We start from the raw sequence: 20,727 nt of genomic DNA, 5'->3' as shown, positions 1-20,727 counted from the left end.
GTCCTGGTAACCCTTTGCCTCTGAATGGATTGCTATTTCTATGAGGTTCTGTGGACAGCAGATACCAGGAGAGGGGAAGGAGGTTTCTCCTCTAACTTTGTCTTGCTGCCTGAGATCCGATGCCCACTGGAGCAGTGCTATCAGAAGCAAACGAAAAGGCGAGTGTTACGTTTTCGTGTGTGTCTCGCACAGACTCATGTGTTGAATGTTGGTTCCCAGCTGGTGACACTATGTTGGGATGGTCTGGAAGACTTTGCGCCTGCCCCTGATCCTGGTCCTGTGCCTCTGCTTCCTGTCCACCTCGAGGTGAGCAGCTCTGTCTGCATGCTGCTGTGATGGGGATGTCCTTCTGCATATGTGTTTGTCTTATTGGTCGATGAAGAAAACACTGATTGGCCAGTAGCCAGGCAGGAAGTATAGGTGAAGCTACCAGACTAGAGGATTCTGGGGAGGGGATGAAGAGAGGAGTTTCGAGGAGATGCCATGAAGCTACTGGGAAGACAGGATGCTCTCTGGTAGGATAAGGCCATGTAGAAATACATAGATTAATAGTTATGGGTTAATAATTAAGAGAGAGCTAGCCAGTAAGAAGCCTGAGCCATTGGCCAGTTTCTAATTAATTTAAGTGTCTGAGTGTTTATTTGGGGCTGAAGGGCAGCAGGACCAGGTAGGACAGAAACTCCATCTACAAATGGCTCCCTCAATGTGGGGCAAGAATTTCCACATAAAACCTGACAAAAGCTTAAAAAGGGATTCTAAAAAACAAAAGAACAGAGACAAGCACAGCTTCTTTGTAGCAGCATTTTCTCAGGAGGGATCTGTTTGCTAGAGGCCAGCAGAGGCTCACTGCTCCTTTAAGAGAGGCTTCCTAATTCAGCATTAGCCTCAAAAAAACACAGGGCTCTTTTAAGAGACCCTGATACCAAACAATTAAATGGTGTTTACAGCATGCTACTTGGTGGTAGCATGGACCTAGAAACTCTGCAGAGTGGCAATAAGCATGGCTCCCACCAGTACTCTGCTGTGAAGTTACTCTCAGAAAGCCAAGGAATGGGGTAGGGCCAGCCACCGCTTTAATTTTAGCCATGCTGTTTAGCAGATAAGACTCAGGTGGTCAGAAAAAGATAGAGATAAATAGTAAAGATAGATTCAGATGAAGAAAAACCTCTAAAGGGTTTACAGTGTGTTTAAAATTATATGTAGGCTGGGAGAGAAAAGAAAAAAGATAAAGTGCTTAAAAAAGAAATACAGGGCTGGGTGTTGGTGCTGCATGCATTTAATCTCAGCACTCGGGAGGCAGAGGCAGGCAGATCTCTATGAGTTTGAGACCAGCCTGATCTACAAGAGTGAGTGCCAGGACAGTATCCAAAGCCACAGAGAAACCCTGTCTCGAAAAAACAAACAAACAAACAAACAAAAAGCCACACAAGGATGGAAAACACACAGAGTTTTTTCACAATCTCATATTTCTCACAAAGGGACATGGTAATCTAGATTTCCTACAAAAAAAACAAACAAAAACTGGTTTTCCCTGCCCTGCTTCACTGGATTTAATTGTTTTTTTCCAATTTATTTTATTTTATTTATTTGTCTTGGCAGTTGGCTCCTATCTGGCAGGACCCGTCTCTTAATCCTGACCCGATTTTACCAGTGCACGCATGTGTCTGGACAAGCAGTGCTCAGCCGTCTCTGGGCCCTCAGTCTACAAATGCCAACTTCCTGAACCTGACAACACTCGGTTGATGCAGGAGAAAGGTGGACACCCAGCAGTCCCCTGGCCGTCATCTGGTCATCAGCGTCCCATCTTTTGCTTTACCAGGAGGCAAACCTCGTGTCAGATGAACTGACCACAGCAGATATTGTGAGGGGAAAAAAAACCCTATGAGGGCTCAGAGAACAAGGGCCCGCTGTGCTGTTCACTTCCTCTGGCAAAGTGGGACACATGGTGGTGTTTTTGAAAGCTTCCAGCTGGTCTGCTGACAAGCTGGAGCCAGACCATCTGTTCCCATTTCTCTGTCAAGTGCCCCATAGGCATGGTGTGCTGGAACAGCCTTTGCTCCCATTGTCTTTCTCAGCAACAGAGACACACCCACCCACTCAGTTCTGCAGGCAACTTACCATGACCTCTTCCTTCCAGATGGCCACATTCCATCCCCCAATAGTGAGGATGATGTCGTTGTAGAAGGGTGACCTCTGGACAGTGTGAACAGCCCCGTCGTGGACAGTGTAGAGGTTCACAGGTTTCTTGGCTGTGGAGGTAGACAAGGCCAACTTTGGGTGCAGGCTCTGTCATAGAAACTTGCCTCCCGGGCCACTTTTCAGGCCCTCAGCAGAGCCACGTTCGCCTTCATTTACTTGTTCATCAGTCCATTCAGAGAGTAACTAACTAGCTGTGGATGACTAGTGTGTACAAAGGTCTTCATGTGGGTGGCCAGATAGTAACCCATTGTGGTCCTGCCCTCAAGTGGCTGACCATCTGGTGGGAAGGAAAGATACCCAGTAAACAAATCCTCCAGCCTGTAATTGAAACCGCCACAAGGAAGAATGACAAGGGGCACTCCCAGCTTAGACTGGTTGGTCAGGGGGATGAATCATTTCAGTCTGAGTGCAGTTTGGAAGTTTCTGGTGTTGGGGAACAGTTCAGGCAGAAGGACAACACACACACCAAAGTCCCTGGAAGAGGAGCAGTAAGTGGAAGCTGGAACTACAAGCATGAATGGGCAGGGTTTGGAAGGATCAGACCGTGCGGGGCCCTGCAGGGGAAAGAGATCAGGTCAAGGACGAAGTGCAATGCCTTTTTGTGAGTCCAGCTCAAACCTATGGATGTTTCCAAAGCCACAATGGTTGCTATGGTGAGAATGGTTTAGAGGCAGGTGGAAGCAAGAGGACTCAAGTGAGGACTCCATGGTAGTTTTGGTGTGTGTGTGTGTGTGCGCGCGTGTGCGTGTGCGTGTGCGTGTGTGTGTGTGTGTGTGTGTGTGTGTGAGAGAGAGAGAGAGAGAGAGAGAGAGAGAGAGAGAGAGAGAGAGAGGGAGGGAGAGAGAAATGGATACTCAGGACATATTTGTGAATCAAGATATGGGGACAGCTTGACAGCTTGGCCAGGCAGGGTGAGCCAGATGAAGTGCTAAGAGCAGCCTGGTTTCTGACCAGAGCAACTGGCTTGATGTAATTTCACTGATTGCAACTAAGAGAGGTAAAGTTCAGATGCTGTGTGTGACCAAAGCTCTCCAGAGCCTTTGCCATAGGCCCTGGGGTCTTCCTGCCTCTCAGGTCTCCGCCCATAGCATATCAGGAGTAGGGCTTGGGTTTCCCTTCCATCTGCCAGGGTTGACCGCTGACCTGAATGCTCTTCATTGTTTGCTCCAAACTCCAGGTATGACCATAGAAACAAATGCCCGTGGGGCCCAAGCTGCAGTGTCTCTCTACTCTACACTAAAACTGCCAATGTATTCTGTACCTCATCATTACCATGCTATGGGAGGGGTGAACTGCCCACCCCCTATCCAAACGCTGATGGGATTTTGTAAGAAAATGATACATTTCCTACATTTTGTAAGAAAATGATAAAGTAGGGGTTTGAAAGGCTGTTTGTCCATCTACATTCATGGAACCATCATTTTCAACAGAAGAAAGGTGGGAGTAGCCATGGATGAATGTCCAAACAAAATGTGGCCTAGATCTGTGATGGAATATTATTCAACCGGGGCTGCAGAGGTGGCTTAGTGTTTAAGCACACTGGCTGCTCTTCCAGAAGTCCTGGGTTGATTGCCAGCTTTGGAGTCAGTCAGAACACCATGTCTCTATTTAGGGGCAGAGACATTCTATTAGGAAGGGGCCATTTCTCAACAGCCTCTAAGACTCCTGTAATAGTCTCCTCTCAAGGGCAGAGACCCTAAAACCAGTTAGGAGATGAGTTGTCATTGAGGAATTGATGTAACCCATTCCCACCATGAAAATCCAGAAATCTAATCCCAAAGCTGTTCACCAGAAGGGATCAGCTGGAGTGTCCGGACTGGAGTCTTGGTCACAGGCTCAAGCATCGTTTCCAGGCAGAGGTACTCACTTGGAAAGTGATAAGAAACCAGAGCTCTCTGCTGGACCTCAGGGCTGGGGACAAGGACATTTCCTGCTTCCGGCCAAGGACAAAAATGAGGTTGTTCACTTTCAAGGTTCGTGCTCCTAAAGTGACTAAGTGGTTTCTACTCCCAGCCCTCATCATTATCTTAATGGATCACAGGCTTCCACTACCCCAAAGCTAAGGTGTCACCAGACGGTATCTGAGACTGACAGCAACCCCCTCACTTCGCTGTGACGCAACTACTTGCGGTTTGCAGCCATGGATTTGAAAAGTGTTTGCATTTATAACTATCTTTGCTTTGTTACACTAAAAATGTCAAGAACCCTTTTTAAAAAAATAAAAGAAACACTAAACACTTGATTATGGAATTTAGGGTAGCCCCAGTCAGGGTTTTCAGATCATGATCGTACCCACGTGGCTCTAGGATACATTATCTTTTCTCCCCTTTGAGGTGAGAGCTGGTTTTTACATTAACAGTAGGTTGCAGGATGACTACAAAGGCTTGAGAGGTCTCAAAGATTCTGAGAAACCGAGGCTGAGGGAAATGTGGTCTATGGTGGTGAGCTGACTAACCAAACCAGGTCAGAACTGCTGCTCTGGCTTGCTGGCTGAGGATTCAGGCTGCGGGGTCAGAGTTGGGCTGCGCAGTTCAGTGCAGTTTCAAAGGCAAAAGGGCAGGGCTGCGTCCAGCTTAAGGAAGGGGCAGAAGGTGGAGGGACAGGATGTCAGTTCTATCTAGCAGGCCAGATCAGGAGAGAATGAGCTAAACGGAAGCCTCAGGGACAAGTCTGGGATTTCTTCACCTTGACAGGTCTATAGGAGCCCTGGTCTCTGCAGTGCTAAGTGCCTACCCCCCCCCTTTTTTTTTCTTTTTTGAGGAAGGGGGACAGGTGAGGAGATTACAGCCTTTCCTAAGTCTGGGACGTCTGATAAGTTCTTGGGGCTGCTTTTCCCTGATATATCTATGTCTATATATCTATGTATTTTTAAAATTTGCCCTTGTTTCCTTATTGTCCCAAGTCACCTTGATACATCCACAGGGTGGTACCCTTTCTACTCTCATTAATGACAATTTACCAGTCTGTGCCACTGTGTGTGGTCCCAGACAGGTGATGCCATTCGCATGTCCATCCGGCTGCAAAAGGCATCGTACATGCTGAAAACGCACGCTGCTCGGGCTGCTCCTAGGATGAGTCTCTTAGGCCAGGGCACAGTCTGAGGACCCACTTGGCACAACAATGAGCACCTCGGAGTGAGGCACAGACTGATCTCAACAAAAGAAGTGAAAAATAATAGTAACAGCAGGAAGCAGGGCATCTGCTTTCTAAGGCTGCATCTTGAAGAGATGATAGAACTCGTATTTCCCAGGCTTTCTTGAGTGGTCTGGAAAAGGCCTGGTAAGTCAGAAGACACCCTCCCAGCCCCTGTCCCCGCAGTGGCTTTGTTTATGCTGATGCTTTTGTTTCTCTCTCTGGTGTTGTCCTTGGGGTAGTTTCCCTCCACACTGTCTTTGAGTGAGCAAGGCTGTCCTGGGGGCTGGAAACCCTCGGAAACTGTGTGATCAGCTACGACCTTATCCACAATGGGAAGGTCTGTTCTTTTTAATAACATCCTACAATAATCTTTTCTCCCTGGAGTCCTCTGGAAGACTTGCATGCCTTTCAAAAATGAATGGCACTGTCCCTGAGTTATTAAATAGAGTGCCGGAGCCTTCAGGCCAGGGTGTTTAAAGAAAATTATAATAAACCAAAAGGCACAGGTTGGCGGCAGACTGCATGGGTTCAAAGCTGGCATTGATGCCCAAGGCGGTGATCCCTAGGGCTGCTGTGACGATGACATGAGTTATCCAGGGACAGCGCTTGGAAGAGTGCCTGGCATGCAAATGTGCTGACTGTACAGTTTAAGAGTCTACTACCCAAAACGATGATGCCAGCTGTCCTCGTTCAGATCTGCATTTCTTCGATTGCCCCTTAGATCATGGGGAAATATTTGATGTGACCCTCCTCCAATCTCATTTGGGGCAATTTGCCTTTCAGAAGCTCCTTTTCTTTTCTTTTTTTTTTCCCTAAGAGGATGGAATTCTCTCTTCCGCCTGGTTATGTAGAGTTAATCAGACAGGAGGGATCGAGTTTCCATAGCTGCCTCTGCCTTTGCTTGGGAGACAGCCCTGGTGTTTGTTTATGACAGATGCAGGGTAGGAGCTCACAAGAAAGACATCTGCAGTCTGCACAGACTGTGAACAGGGCACGTGGATTACAATTCAGTGTAGCTGTGTACCAATTCTCCCCACCTTGCAAGCATTATCCAATGGGAATAGCATGCTGGCACAGCACTGCCTGTTTCACAGTGCTTGGCTGATGGCTTCAAGGATCTCCACAGCCCTGGGGCTAACGCTCTTCCCATTTGTTGGGAATGGACTAAATGCCAAGGAATGGAAAGAAATTCCTTTTCATCCTGACCGTCCATGGCTCATTGGTCATGAAGTCTTGGCCTATAGACACATACATCTCCCATGCTTTTCTGCTGTATGACTGCCACCATGCCAGCCTGCTAGTCCCCACTGGCTGTCACTAGGCCACTGTGACTTGCTTCTGTCTTGCTTCTATTAGGAACTCTACTGACAATAGCCAGTCCTCCTCACCCAGCCTCCCCACCTCCCCCCTTGCCAGGTTCTTTTTCTGAATATGGCTGCTGCTAAAGATCTCATGAGGACAGTCTTTGCCCCTGTCCTGCTGTGATTGACATCTAGATTGCTGTCATTTGGCCCTGGATTCTCCTGCCTCCTTCCTTCCTGTCCACTGCTCTTCTGGGTTCCCATGTGCTCGCCCTTGTTGAGTCTTTTGATAAGAAGGATTTTCCCTGTTGAATCTATCTGAAAATTCCCAACTCACCCTTCAGGACTGTGGTGGCTTGAATGAAATGAAAGGATTAGGACATGTGGCCTCGTTGGGGTAGGTGTGGCCTTACAGGAGGAATTATGTCACTGGATGTAGGCTTTGAGGTTTCAAATGCTCAAGCAAGACCTAGTGTCTTTCTCCCTTCCTGCCGCCTGCACCATGTCTGCCTGCACGCCACTTTGCTTCCCGCCATGATGATGGACTAAACCTCTGAACTTGTAAGCCACCCCCGACTAAATGTTTTCCTTTGTAAGAGTTGCTGTGGTCATGCTGTCTCTTCACAGAAATAGAACATCAACTAAGACTCAACTGTGGGTCCAAGGGGGGCCATTTCTTAACAGCCCAAGAATGACAGTTCTTCTCTGGACTTGCCCATCGCTTTCTGTTTGCTAACATCTGTTTGCCTTTCTAACAGGTCAGAAGAGGACCCTTCCTCCTCATCTGCTGTCACCATTGTCTGACCCAGAGCATACAGATGGAATAAAACTCATTCCAAATAAGTGACCTTATTTTCCATGGTTAAATAGTTTCAAAAGCTGGCTGTAAGAGGAGATGGGACCTCAGGAGAATGTATGAGACCAGGAGGAATCCATGTTTGTCATGGCATCGTGTCCTCTCCTGTGTGCCAAAGGAGTGAAGACTGCTACCATGACACATAGTGTCTGGCATGGAGCATAGCTACATATCTACAGTGACTATCAACGGATTGCCTAATCAATATAGCCACACCCCCAAGGCTCAGGGAGCTTCAAGGGCTGACTAAAGGAGTGCAGCGAGGTAGAAGGCGGTCTTCAGAACACACATCGTGATTACACTATTGATCTCACAGCATTTGTGGTTACTGGCATAACATCTGGGAAAGGCTGGGCCTGTTGGTATTGGCACTGGAGATGAGGGGGAAATGACCCACATGGCCCCAGTGCCCCTGGGGAACTATAGGCAGGTGATGGTTTTTAGTCAGGTAGGGGCTCTCCAAGCCCCACAACTTTCTGAAGATCTATAATGGTGACTGGAGGAGGTGTGACGTAAAACTGGCCCATGCTCCTCTAAGCAACCCATAACCCAGGAACATGTAATCGAGCCCAGGGAAATCCATTGGGCCATTAAATACATTAATCAATGAGGCTTAGGTGGGAAGACAAAGGGCATCAGTGGGAGTTGGAGGCAGATAGGAGAGGGCAATGAGGAGTGCAGATGATAAAAATGCATCTCATATGTGTGCTGAAATGCCACAATGAATCCCATTATTACATAGAATTAAAAATGCTGATAACGAAGGAAGGTCTTGGATAACAAGTTAATCCATGAAACTTACCCATAAATCGTCCAGTTTCAGAGTCTCTCTCCATTTTCCAGTCTGTGTATATCACTTCACCTTCCTAAAAGAAAACAGGTTCTGGATAAATGCAATGATAAGTTCAGAGGCAAGAGACCCTGTGTTCCTGTGGTCCTGTGGTCCTGTGCTCTGACTCCGGGTCCAAAGACAAATAAAGGCAACAAGTTTAGTTACATGAGAATTCAGTATGCCAGGATGGAAGAGAGGCTCCAAATTGTTAGTGTGTTTGATTTCTAGATAAAATAATAATAATAATAGGAATAAAAACCTCGAGTTTGCTTTAGCACATAGTGACATGAGTAACTCGGGCAGGCGTGGAGACTTGCTCTGCTTAACTGATGGCTTTCCTAATCATCTGAGGATGTGTGTGGAGGGGTGGTGGTGGCGGAGAGAGGAGGTTTGGGTCATTCAGCGATTTGTTCTCAGCGTTGAATTAAGACCCGGAATAAGATGGAGGTGGAAGACACATTACAACATTTACCTTTTAAAGCTCAGATTTAGGTATTGTACAGTCTGGTGCTAATCTGTGGCCATTTTAGGAGAGGGGAAGACAGAAGAATCTGGTGTGAAGGGACAGTCGAGACAGCCACACAAATGGGAAAGAGACACAACTCGTTTGTCACCGTGAGTGGCAGAGGGGAGAGGCACCGGTCCTGCCATGAAGGCGTGGGGGCTGCACAGCTGACTCCCGGTCACTCAGGTGCAGGTGACCCTGACATGTGTTCCTCCAGCCTCCTGCTGAGGGCTGAGATTGCCAATGTGTGCTGTCAAGCCTGGTCTATGTGATGCTGGACCCGTCCAGGGCCTTATGCGCGCTAGGCAGCGCAGGGCTGACTACATCCACAGCCTGTCAAGGAGATTCCAAACCTGAGTCTTCAGGGCATCTAAGTTAAAAAATCTTAAATACAAATGAACATATGGACCGACCCAAACCCCCTTAATGTGGGTGTCAGCTAGGAGGTCTGGGCAATCTATGGAGCCTCTGGTAGTGGCTCAGTATTTATCCCTAGTGTACGAATCGACTTTGGGAGCCCATCCCACATAGAGGGATGCTCTCTCAGCCTAGACATATGGGTCTAGGCCCTGCTCCAAATGATCTGACAGACTTTGAAGACTCCCCCATGGAAGGCCTTACCCTTCCTGGGGAGCAGAAATGGGATGGGATAGGGGGCTGGTGGGTGTGGGGGTGCAGGGGAGGAGGGGAGGGAGAGGGAACTGGGATTGACATGTAAAACAAGATTGTTTCTAATTTAAATAAAAAAGAGGAGAAAAAACCCTGAAAATGCCTTCAAACAGCAAACATGTAAAATAAGGTTATAAAACTATAACAATGGGGGCTACCATTTAAAAACCAGACAATTCCAGTCTACCTCTGTTCCCACAAAGAACTTCGTGGAGAAATCATCTATGGGCTTGAGAATATTGGCCAGCCCAGCTTCCAGATTGTGGTAGGGGTTTATTTCTGCTGTCTTCAGTGCTCTGATCTGGCTCAACACCTTTTCTTTCAGAAGAACATGCATAGAAGAAGTACCTGTTGAGAGAGAAAGATCTTTTAAAATATATATTATATTTTCCGTTGCTTGTCACACTCATCCATGCCATCCATCCCTTCCCCGACATGGCAGTGACTAAGTCCAAGACTCAGTAGGCTTCAGCTTAGCAGTGACCCTCATCCTTTTTAGACCAGCACCAACCATGTCTAAAATACAGTACAAATGAGAGCTAAATGTGTGGACCGCCCGAGGGGACAGCTATTCTGGAGGCTGACACACCAGGACTTTTCTTTCAAATATTTGATGTCATTTTACTTTAGAGAAAGGTTTTTAATGATGTAAAATTTATAAATATTGGTAAACTTTGGAAAATAGAGAGAAGCACGAACCAAATAACAAAATGTACTTAATGCCCTGTCTTTCAGAGATAAACACCACTGAAGCACTGCTGTTTCTCTCCCTAGTGGCATCTGTGTGGATGCACGCGAAGCAGGTTTTGTAAGTGTGGGTCGTATCCTGGGACTGGAGAGGTAGCTCGGGAGCTAAGAACACTGGCTTCCCTTCCATAGAACCCAGGCTCAGTTCCCAGCACACACATGGCAGCAAACACCATTTGTAACTCCAGCTCCAGGGGATCCAATGCTTCCTTTTGGCTTTTGTGAGCACCTGACATACATGAGGTGCACATATATACATGCAAGCCAAACACTCGTACACATAAATAAAAGTAAATATTTAAAAATTGAGCCTGGTGGTGGTGGTGGCACACACCTCTAATCCCAGCACTTGGGAAGCAAAGGCAGATGGAACTCTGTGAGTTCAAGGCCGGTCTGGTCTACAGAGTTCCAAGACAGCCAGGACTGTTACGTAGAGAAACCCTGCCTTGAACAAAATTGAAAATGGAATCATATTCTATTTTAACTTGAGAGAGTGCTCTTTTATTCTCTTAGAGACAAGTGAGGAGACATTGAAGAGGGGGAAAGATGAGGACTACAAAACACTGAGGGAGTGGAAACAACAGGAAAATAGTGGGGTTTTGGAAAATCTGTGTGTGTGTGTGTGTGTGTGAGTGTGTGTGTGTGTGTGTGTGTGTGTGTGTGTGTGTGTGTGTGTGTGTGTGTGTGCCTGACACGTGCACAGCAAGAGTGTGAAAGTTAGAGGACAACTTTCAGAAATCTGTTCCACCATGTGGCTTCCAGGGATCAACTTCAGGTGCGCCGGAAGCACCCTACCTGCTGAGTCATTGTGGTGACTCAATGAAACAGTTTCATGCTGTGGAGTCAGAGGCCAGAGACAGATGTTCCCATCAATTGCATTTACTCAGACTTGAGTGGGATAACCTCGGGTATTTAGTGAACTCAAAGTTATCATTATATGCCACTAAGTTTCGGTCTCTGGAGTTAGTAATTCTTGCAGCTGACTTTTATTGATCACTGACTATGGGCCAGGCACTATATTAACCCGCCTGCACAATGGCCTCTGAGGCAGCCACCTCTGTTATATATTCCTTTTACCTTTTCACCCTTTTCCCAGACAGGATAGAGATAAGGCAGGGCATGGAGAGACACAGTCACTTACTTGGTCAAACAATGAACTGTGCCTTTGAGATTTCAAACACAGACTATCAATGCCAGAATCCACTCCTAAGCACTATGCCCCTGCTGAAAAAGTACGTGGCAGGCTGTGAAGGCTATTCTAAAAGAATTCAGAAGCTATTAGAGTGAAGCCTTAAAATACACCGACTTTCTCATGGGAAAGGGAGCTGGTGTCTACCTAGAGCCTTCACCCCTACTGACCAGTGTCATGGTACTGGAAGGTATTGTGCAGGTACTGGAGGAGAAAGGTAAACGCCAAGCCAGTTACAAAGGCTTCAGTTTGCGATGATGACCTGCCTGCAAGACATTTGGGTGCCATAGTGGTAGTAACCAATCACTATCTGATTACATTTAAGGTTGTAATCGATGGAACCCATGCCTGGCATTCTTGGCAGTCCAAGAACATGAGAGTAGACAAGCCAGGGACCCGGGGAAAAACCAAATGCCATCTATTGCCCTGCTAAAGGAACAGAGCAATCAAATGACTCCTAATGACTCTGCTATATCCGTAGATCAGTTTTTTGCTCAGCCACCCTCAGAGAAGCCGCTTCCTACAGTTGATGGGAAGAAATACGGAGACCCACACTTCTCCATGCAGAGAGTGAGAGGCCTTGGAACTAACTCTCAGTCATAAATGGAATGTCTCATGAAATCCCTCCGCTCACAATTCAGGGAACTTTGCAGAAGAACAGGTGGAGAAATTGCAAGAGCCGGTGGAGATAGAGGACATGAAGGAAGCAAGGCCTTCTAGACACAACAGGGCTGACACACATATGGACACAGAGACTGTTGCACCATGCTCTGGGCCTGCAGAGGTCTAAGCCAGATGGGGTCCCAGTGCTGAAAAATGAAGTAAACACAAGCTCCCATCTTTAACCCAGAAGCTCCCACCCACTGACAACTGCTCACAAAGGAAGAAGTAGTTTCCTCTAATGGAGTCTCACTGGGTATACAAAGCACGCTTCAGGGCAGGCCCACGCCCAGCGCTAGATGGCCAACATGGAAACAAACTCAATGGTAATTTTGGAGTTTTGGTTTTTTTTTTAATGCTTTGTCTAGGCTCCTCCCTCCCCAACCTTGCAGGTCTTCTGCTTACATATTATGATTTTCGATTTTGTGTTTTTATGGGTTCCCCCCCTCTCTGTTTCTGTATCCATATGTGTTTCTTGCTCTTTTTCTTTGGCTCTTTTTTTTCCCTGTTGCTTGTTTGTTTTTTCCTATTCTAGTTTGTTTGCTTGTTCTAGTTGCTTGTTTTTCGATGACAAGCATTGAGCTGTATTTCGATGACAGGGTGGGTAGGGAGTTGTGGGGAGGATCTGAGAAGAGTTGGGGCAAGGAAAACCATGATCATATTATATGAAAGAATATATTTTCAAATAAAAATAGTGCACACAGTATTTCTTAAATTTATTGAACTACATCTAGGACCACTAACTCTTCTGAGTTCTACAATGGTGGCAAAAAGTGAGTGAGTGGTCCCTTGGTCACTAGGTGGCGACAGAATATCAGAAAACCGAGCAGGTTCAGCAGGGGCGCGTGACTCATGGTCAAGGTCGCCAGTGTTAGATCACAGGACAGCTGTGTGTGCACTCTGCTGAACAGATCTGAGGTCAGCCAGAATAGGTGCATAGCTGACAGTGAGCCCAAACCACAAGTAATGACTAATAAAATGCTTAAAGCTGGCTATTCACACAGAAGACAGGAAGCGGTCAGTCTTTCTGAGACCATGGAATTGCCTGCAACATGAATTTTTGGATGGCCCGCTTTCGTCTCTGCTGAGAACATGCCTGTTCCTTCTATGATGTAATTTATCCCAAATGTGTTTCTTTAAGAATAACTTACAGAATTATGTTGTCCGGAAAGACAGCATTTGATGGCATATTTAACAACATAAGGGTGTTCTGCAAGCTGCTTATTTTAAATGGGTTTTTCCCTTAAATGCGTGCAAATGTGTTTTACATCTGTCCCACCAGGTATTAGCTCTGTGAAAGGAAAGACTTAACTTAAAAAAAGATGTATTATTTTAAATCGTGTGTGTGTGTGTGTGTGTGTGTGTGTGTGTGTGTGTGTGTGTGAGAGAGAGAGAGAGAGAGAGAGAGAGTGTGAGTGTGTGTAAGTGAACGTGTGTGTCAGTGTATGAGTGTGTGTGAGTGAACATGTATGTGTGAGTGTGTGAGTGTGAGTATATGAGTGTGTGCGAGTGTGTAAATGAACATGTGTGTGAGTGTGAGTGGAGTGCATGAGTGCGAGTGTGTGAGTGTGTGAGTGAACATGTGTGTAAGTGTGAGTGTATGAGTGTGAGTATATGAGTGTGTGTGAGTGTGTAAGTGAACATGTGTGTGTGTGAGTGCATGAGTGCCAGTGTGAGTGTGAGTGTACATGTGTGTAAGTGTGAGTGTATGAGTGTGAGTATGAGTGTGTGTGTGTAAGTGAACATGTGAGTGTGAGTGCATGAGTGTGAGTGTGTGTGTGCGCGCACATGCAAGGGCCGATGCCCGCTGATTCCAAAAGAGGGAGTCAGAGAGCCAGGAGCAGGAGTTAGGTGGTTGTGAGCTGTCTGACGTGGATGCTGTCGACTCAACTGGGGTTCTCCAGAGGAGCAGCAAACGCTCTCAAGGGCTGAGCATCTCTCCAGCCCAGAGACCTGTCTTTTTCACATCTGTGTTCTCAGAGCCTGGGGCTTGTGAAGAGTTTAAGAAATCCCTGTTGACTGAATGTAGTATTGACATGGCGCCCAGCATGTGTGAGGTCCCAAGTTCACTTCCCAGCAGCACGGAATGAAGGAAGGAAGGAAGGAAGGGAGGGAGGGAGGGAGGAAGGGAAGGGAAGGGAGGGAGGGAGGGAGGGAGGGAGGGAGGGAGGGAAAGGAGGAAGGAAACATTAATTTTAAGGTTTATGGAAGACGGAACTTCAAAACCTGAAGCGGCAGCTGAAGGGCCGTGAAGAGACTTAGGCGACAGAGCAGCCCACGAGCCTTTCCTCAGCAGCTGGCAGGACAAGGTCCCGGGATCCAGGAAGGAGCCTCCCCCCAGCTCGATTTCACTTTCTGCAATTTCAGCCAGTTACTCGAGCTCTACTGGTGTCAGGAGACGGCAAATGGAAGCTCCGGGGATGAAGCCCTTCTGAGTTTGAAGCTGCGTGGCTGTCTCCTAAGAGTGAGAGACCCTTGTGCCCTTGGTTCGGGGCTGCGAAGGTGTGAGTCGTTCCTGGGGCCGCGAATCCACAGTGCGCAGGGCACCTGCCCACCAGCCACTTAGCCACCCTGGTAACCAGACAGGCGACTGTGGGCCTCAGGGGCACCCACCCCACCCCCCTTTAACTTACTAGCGGTGCCAAACTGCAAGAGCAGTGATGATGGTGACGCGGAGTCTATAAAAACACTTCAAACAAGAAGCTGGGAGCACAGCGGGATACAGTCACAAGGCTGTGCTTTATTAATAGTACCATTCATCAACTTCTGTCTCTGCCTTGTTTATAGAATACATCTGTGCTTTTGGGTCTTGAAGCGGCTATTGCAGGTCTTGGAACCCATGCCCCACACATGTGAGAACCACTGCATGGGCAGCTGCCTGGGCTAACAAAGCTGACACAGGGTCAGGGCCATGACCCTACATCATACAGGAGCCTGGGGGCGGGGACGGCTAAAAACCAGTAGAAGTCTTCTGAAGCTGGGTGTGGTGGCTCTCAGGAGGCAGAGGCAGGGGCAGAGCTGCTCTACAGCCCAGAGTACGTAAGGGAGACCCTGTTCCCCATCTCCCACCCAAAAAAGGGCCCGTGAATGAAAACTGGCCGAAAAGTAATTAGAAACAAGGCACACAATGACACTCGGGCACCTGGTTTCCCGTATTTGTGGCTTCAGTGCAGCCTGGGTTCTCAGCACACAACGTTCGCTTCTCATACTTCTGAAGCCGTCCTGCCAACCGACACCCACAAACGCTGCCCGAAATGCCAAGGCTCCGATTTGAGACTATGGCATATTATGAATCACAGTGTTGTTACTGTGCATTCGAAGTTTTCAGCTCTTCTGCAAACATCGTGGTTTAACTATGGGAGGTAAAGGATTTCAGTATTTCTACTGTCATTCGTCAGCTGTGTGACATGTGTTCTACAAAGAAGCACACCCAGCTTCTTCTTCTCAGCGTGCAATTTTGTCTTCATTTTTAATAAATTGCAACATGTTACACACATATCTATGGCTTGTTTTAAAAATATTTCTTTATGCTTTATTAGCAGTAAATACCAGATTTGTATGCTAGTTATATATGTGTACATACACATAGGATTGTTTTAAAATTTCTTGGGTAAAAAAAGGGTTCCAAGTAAAAAACAATTGCTCACTTCTGACTTGTAAGGGTACCAGGCACGCATGTGGTACACACACACACACACACACACACACAGGCAAAACACTTAAAACAAAGCACATAAAATATAAAATAAATAGATCTTTAAAAAATTAATATAAGAAGCACAATCATACAACAAGGACATCTGTTCAACCACGTTCATAGCAGCACTATTTGTAATAGCCAGAAACTGGAAGCAGCCTAGATGCCCCTCAACTGAAGAATGGATAGAGAAAATGTGGTACATTTACACAATGGAGTACTACTCCGCAGAAAAAAACAATGGAATCTTGAAATTTGCAGGAAAATGGATGGAACTCGAAGAAACCACTCTGAGGGAGGTAACCCAATCACAAAAAGACAAACATGTTACATGTACTCACTCATATGTGGACCTGCTTTATGAAACATAGTAGTGACGGTGCTTTATCAGAGCTGTTTTTAATGTTGCTCAGAATGGTTTCCTTCCAGATGATGATTGAGAAGCTAATTTAAAAAAAAAATGAGTTCTGTTACAAGAGTAACAGAACTGTGCTGTTTTTCTGGGATTTTGTTTTTTACTTTTTTTTTTTTTAAATGGAGAGGGCTGGATGTCTCTACAATTTTGTTCAAATGACTGCAGAACCTGGAAAAGCTGTTGCTGCTATTGATGCATAACATACTGCTATTATTGGTCTTTTTACACACACACACACATATATATATATATATATATATATATATATATATATATAATTAATATAATCCACTTAGCTTAAAATCCATAAGCTTAAAACAGTAAAACACTATAATCATCTCAAAAGATGCAGAAACAGCTTGTGACAGAATTTGGCTGTGGTTTGTCAAATAGGCAAATGCCAGCAGCACACTTAAACACACAGACAAGTGACTTACATTGCTTTATAGCCCAGGCTGGCTTGGAATTCGCTATGTAGTCTATGCTGGTCCTGAACTTGAAGCAATCACCCTGTTTAGGCCTCCCCAACGCTAGGCTTACAAGTGTTATCTAATATATCCAGTGTGGGCATGTGACTTTTGACAAGTCAGCCAATGGGAGAAAGGACAGCACTTTCAACAGAGTGTAGGAACACACATAACAAGTTGGATGAGACCATAGGTCGAAAGGAAACCACTGGAAATAGCTAGAAAAAATGTTTGCGGCCTTGGGTTAGGCAATGATGTCTTTGATTGATTCAATGTCAATATTTAAATGCACAAAAGAGCCAACTGATAAGTTGGACTTCCTCAGAATTAAATCTTTAGGTTTTACAAAGATTATTAAGAGAATAAGAAAACATAATGTAGGCTGGAAGGAAATATTCCACGTCACATATCTGATAAAGGACCAGTATCTAAGCTATAGTAAGGATTTTCAAAGATAACAAAGAAGCCAAGTTAAAACAAATTGGATGCTGAGTGGTGATGGCACATGCCTTTAATCCCAGAACCTGGGAGGCAGAGGCAGAGGCAGATGGATCTTTGTGAGTTCAATGCCAGCCTGATCTACAGAGCACGTCCCAGGATAGCCAGGGCTACACAGAGAAACCCTGTCTCTAAAAAACATCATCAACAACAAATTGGAGAAAGGCTGAGTTCAATTCCAGGCACCCAAAATACAAAAGCTCACAACTGTATATAGCTCCAGAGGATCCAATACCTTTGTATAGATGGATACACAGTAGGAACCTGTCCCCTCCAAACCGACAGACAGACAGACAAACAAATACAACAAACAGCTAGCTAAAAATGAGAGTGCACACTCTCAATAATTCATACAAAATTGTACAAAATGCAAATTAGTGTGGAGTGTCAGTTAGTTAGGAAAGATGACAAAGGGACATTTCTGTGAGAGAACATGTTGGCTGTGATGGTGTTTCCTAGGTGTGCATGCGTGAGGCCCTCAAACTCTTACTAATGTGCACTATACCTTATCTCTATTTTCTACAGTAGAATTATTAAAACAAATAAAAACTCTTCACACTTTAAAAAGTGTAGTAATATCCATACTCTAAACTGGATACGTCATTTTTTAAAGCATAAGTTGTCATGAATATGTGTCTACTTTATCCACTTTATGACTATTTATATTTACCCAGCTTTTTAAAAATGATAATAGGATTGGAGGTGGCGGGTTGCAACCTCAGCACTTCCAAGGTTGGGGCTGAAGGGTTGCTGAGAATTGGAGGCAGCTTAGAGTACATAGGGAATTCCAGTCCGCCTGGGATACTCAGTAAGAAAATGATCCTAAGATATTTAACACAAGACAATCTCTTTGGAAGTTGCATTGACCTCTCTTGGCCTTCGTTTTCCTAATTATAGAACATGAATGAAGATTCCCAGCTTGCAGGTTGTTGCAAGCATCGGCATCTATCTGGTTGTGTTCACCACAATGGCCTCACTGTAAGACCTTCATGAGTGTCTGTTAGGTGAAGGAAAGCCCATGCCATATCAGCACAGACCCTGACCCACAGAGTGAAGGCCTGCACACTATTAGCACAGACCCTGACCCACAGAGTGAAGGCCTGCACACTGTTAGCACAGTCCCTGACCCACAGAGTGAAGGCCTGCACACTATTAGCACAGTCCCTGACCCACAGAGTGAAGGCCTGCACACTATTAGCACAGTCCCTGACCCACAGAGTGAAGGCCTGCACACTATTAGCACAGACCCTGACCCACAGAGTGAAGGCCTGCACATATTAGCACAGACCCTGACCCACAGAGTGAAGGCCTGCACACTATTAGCACAGACCCTGACCCACAGAGTGAAGGCCTGCACACTATTAGCACAGTCCCTGACCCACAGAGTGAAGGCCTGCACACTATTAGCACAGTCCCTGACCCACAGAGTGAAGGCCTGCACACTATTAGCACAGTCCCTGACCCACAGCAGGAACTCCATGGATAATAATGGATACACTGAACAAAAAAGAGGAAGAGGAGAATCTGTAGTTCCTTTAAAATCCAGCAGGCCCAACCAAAGGAAAACAAACGTGTTATGTTTTTAAAATTGGCATTACTTACTTTAAAATAAATAAGGAAACAAAAGGGTTTTTCTTCGATGTCCCTCCTTCAGCAAACCTTAGACATTTATGGTAGAAACTCTGGCGGCCAGGCACGTGCCTGAAAACGCTGCCATTACCCGTTGGCTTTGTACATTTTTTCACATTTCCAGTGCACTCGCTCTCCAGCTGGGCACAGCAAACCCCTCAGAGTTTTGACGGCTCGTGCACATCCTTCAATCACTTGCCCAAGAGACACGTGTTTAGCCAAGCTAGATTTAGAAATGGATTTTCATTTCTTATTCAGTTTACCACGGCACTGTGTAGCTATTAGTTTAAAAATTATAATTATGGAAATTTGTTCCTTTATGTTTCATAATTTATTTTGTTATACCTGAGATAAGTTTCAGTCTATAAAATTATTCTCTCAATACTACGCATTCCTGAGGTGGGCTTCTTTCACCTAAAATTTTATTTATATATTCTCTGGAACTTTCATACTTATATACAATGTATTTTGATCATTCCCACCTGTATTGTTTATGGCTATTATTGCTGTTACGAAATCACTACCAAAAGCAACTTGGGAGGGAAGGGTATACTTCACTCACAGTTCCATATCACAGTTCCTCATTTAAAGCAGTTAGGGCAGGAACTCACACAGGGCAGCAACCTGGAGGTAGGAACTGACCCAGAGGCCATCTCAGATTTAAGTCCAGGAGTTCATGATCAGCATGGGCAATAAAAGCAGGTAGAACAGACAGAGACAGACAGACAGACAGACAGGCAGACACACACACACACACACACACACACACACACACACACACACACACACACACGCACTCTGCTTACAAAGCTGAACCAGAGAATTCTGTTGCACCATGTGTGTTCCGAGGGTTTCTGTGCAGGCGATCTCTCTTACAGCCATTGTAAGCCATCCCAGAAGTGTCATTGGCAGAATTCTTTTTACAGATCAGACTGTTCTAGCAGGTAACTCACCGTGGACGCAAACGGACACGAATGCTCTAAGATAGGTGCTTTTAATGATCAAAGGCGGTTGGTCCGTTACCTTGCATTCTGCAGAGAAGAGGGTCTTCACCCAGGCTCAGCTTGGTTGGACAGTGGTCTAAGCTCGTTTCTCCCTTAGACAGTCTTATCTGTTGGAAGAACATAAAGGAAAGTTATATTCTTAGAAAACCTTGCAGTGTTTTTGTCTGCCCCTTCTGCTCCTAGACTGTAAGAAACTTACCTTCTACAGCCCCACCCCTTGATCCCAGTTGCTTTCCCTAAGGAGAGCATCTAATCTGTATCTCTGTAACTGTGCTGCCGAGGGAAGTTTGCCTGGGGACACATTCCCCAGTCCAAAGTGTTCCTTCCTTTGTATGCTTCAAACCATATCCCCAAATGCACCTTTATGAGTTGTCATGTAAAATAATGATTTAGTCCCCTGTTCCCCAAATCCTTCAGTGGAGTGAAGCTTCCAAAGAGGACCTGGCATCTCCTGGATGCCTGCTGGTCTCATCAGGGACACACTTTACCCTGAGTGACAGCTGTGGCCCTGTGCCTGCATCATGCATTCATGGCCAGGATGACAAATGGCCATTAGGGCTCGTCCTCTCTCACCAGTTTTCTCCCTCTGTATGTTCATCCACTTGCAATGCAATTATTCTTTGGTCCATTTGCATGTTAATTTGTTTTGCTTAAGCTATCCACATCTCAGTAACTCTTACCCAAGACAGTTCTTTTCTTTCTAAAAAATTCTTTTAGATTTATTTTATTTTATGTGTATAGGTGTTTGGCCCGTATGTATGTTTGTGTACCATGTGTACGCTTGGTGCTCACAGAGGCTAGAATAGGGCATCTGATGCCCTGGAACTGAGTCAATGATGGTTGTGAGCCACCACGTGGGTGCTGGGAATCGAACCTATATCCTCTGCAAAGAGCAGCAACTACTCTTAACTGCCGAGCCATCTC

General features: G+C 45.8%; 1 protein-coding gene across 1 annotated transcript in view; it reads right to left on the bottom strand.

Moving 5' to 3' along the window:
* The window catches only part of Dnai3 (dynein axonemal intermediate chain 3), a 65,646-nt gene that overhangs the window by 5,693 nt on the left and 39,226 nt on the right, over positions 1 to 20,727 (bottom strand). Inside the window, exons 15-18 of the mRNA XM_035451614.1 lie at positions 19,823 to 19,910; positions 9,685 to 9,845; positions 8,294 to 8,357; positions 2,119 to 2,249 (exon numbers count right to left, since the gene is read on the bottom strand). Coding sequence (XP_035307505.1) covers positions 2,119 to 2,249; positions 8,294 to 8,357; positions 9,685 to 9,845; positions 19,823 to 19,910 — 444 coding nt within the window. The remainder of the gene's footprint in view (positions 1 to 2,118; positions 2,250 to 8,293; positions 8,358 to 9,684; positions 9,846 to 19,822; positions 19,911 to 20,727) is intronic.

The sequence above is a fragment of the Cricetulus griseus genome (assembly GCF_003668045.3).
Source record: "Cricetulus griseus strain 17A/GY chromosome 1 unlocalized genomic scaffold, alternate assembly CriGri-PICRH-1.0 chr1_0, whole genome shotgun sequence".
NCBI lineage: Eukaryota > Metazoa > Chordata > Mammalia > Rodentia > Cricetidae > Cricetulus > Cricetulus griseus.
Note: the sequence above shows the minus strand (reverse complement) of the source record. Positions and strands in the feature narration are given on the sequence as shown.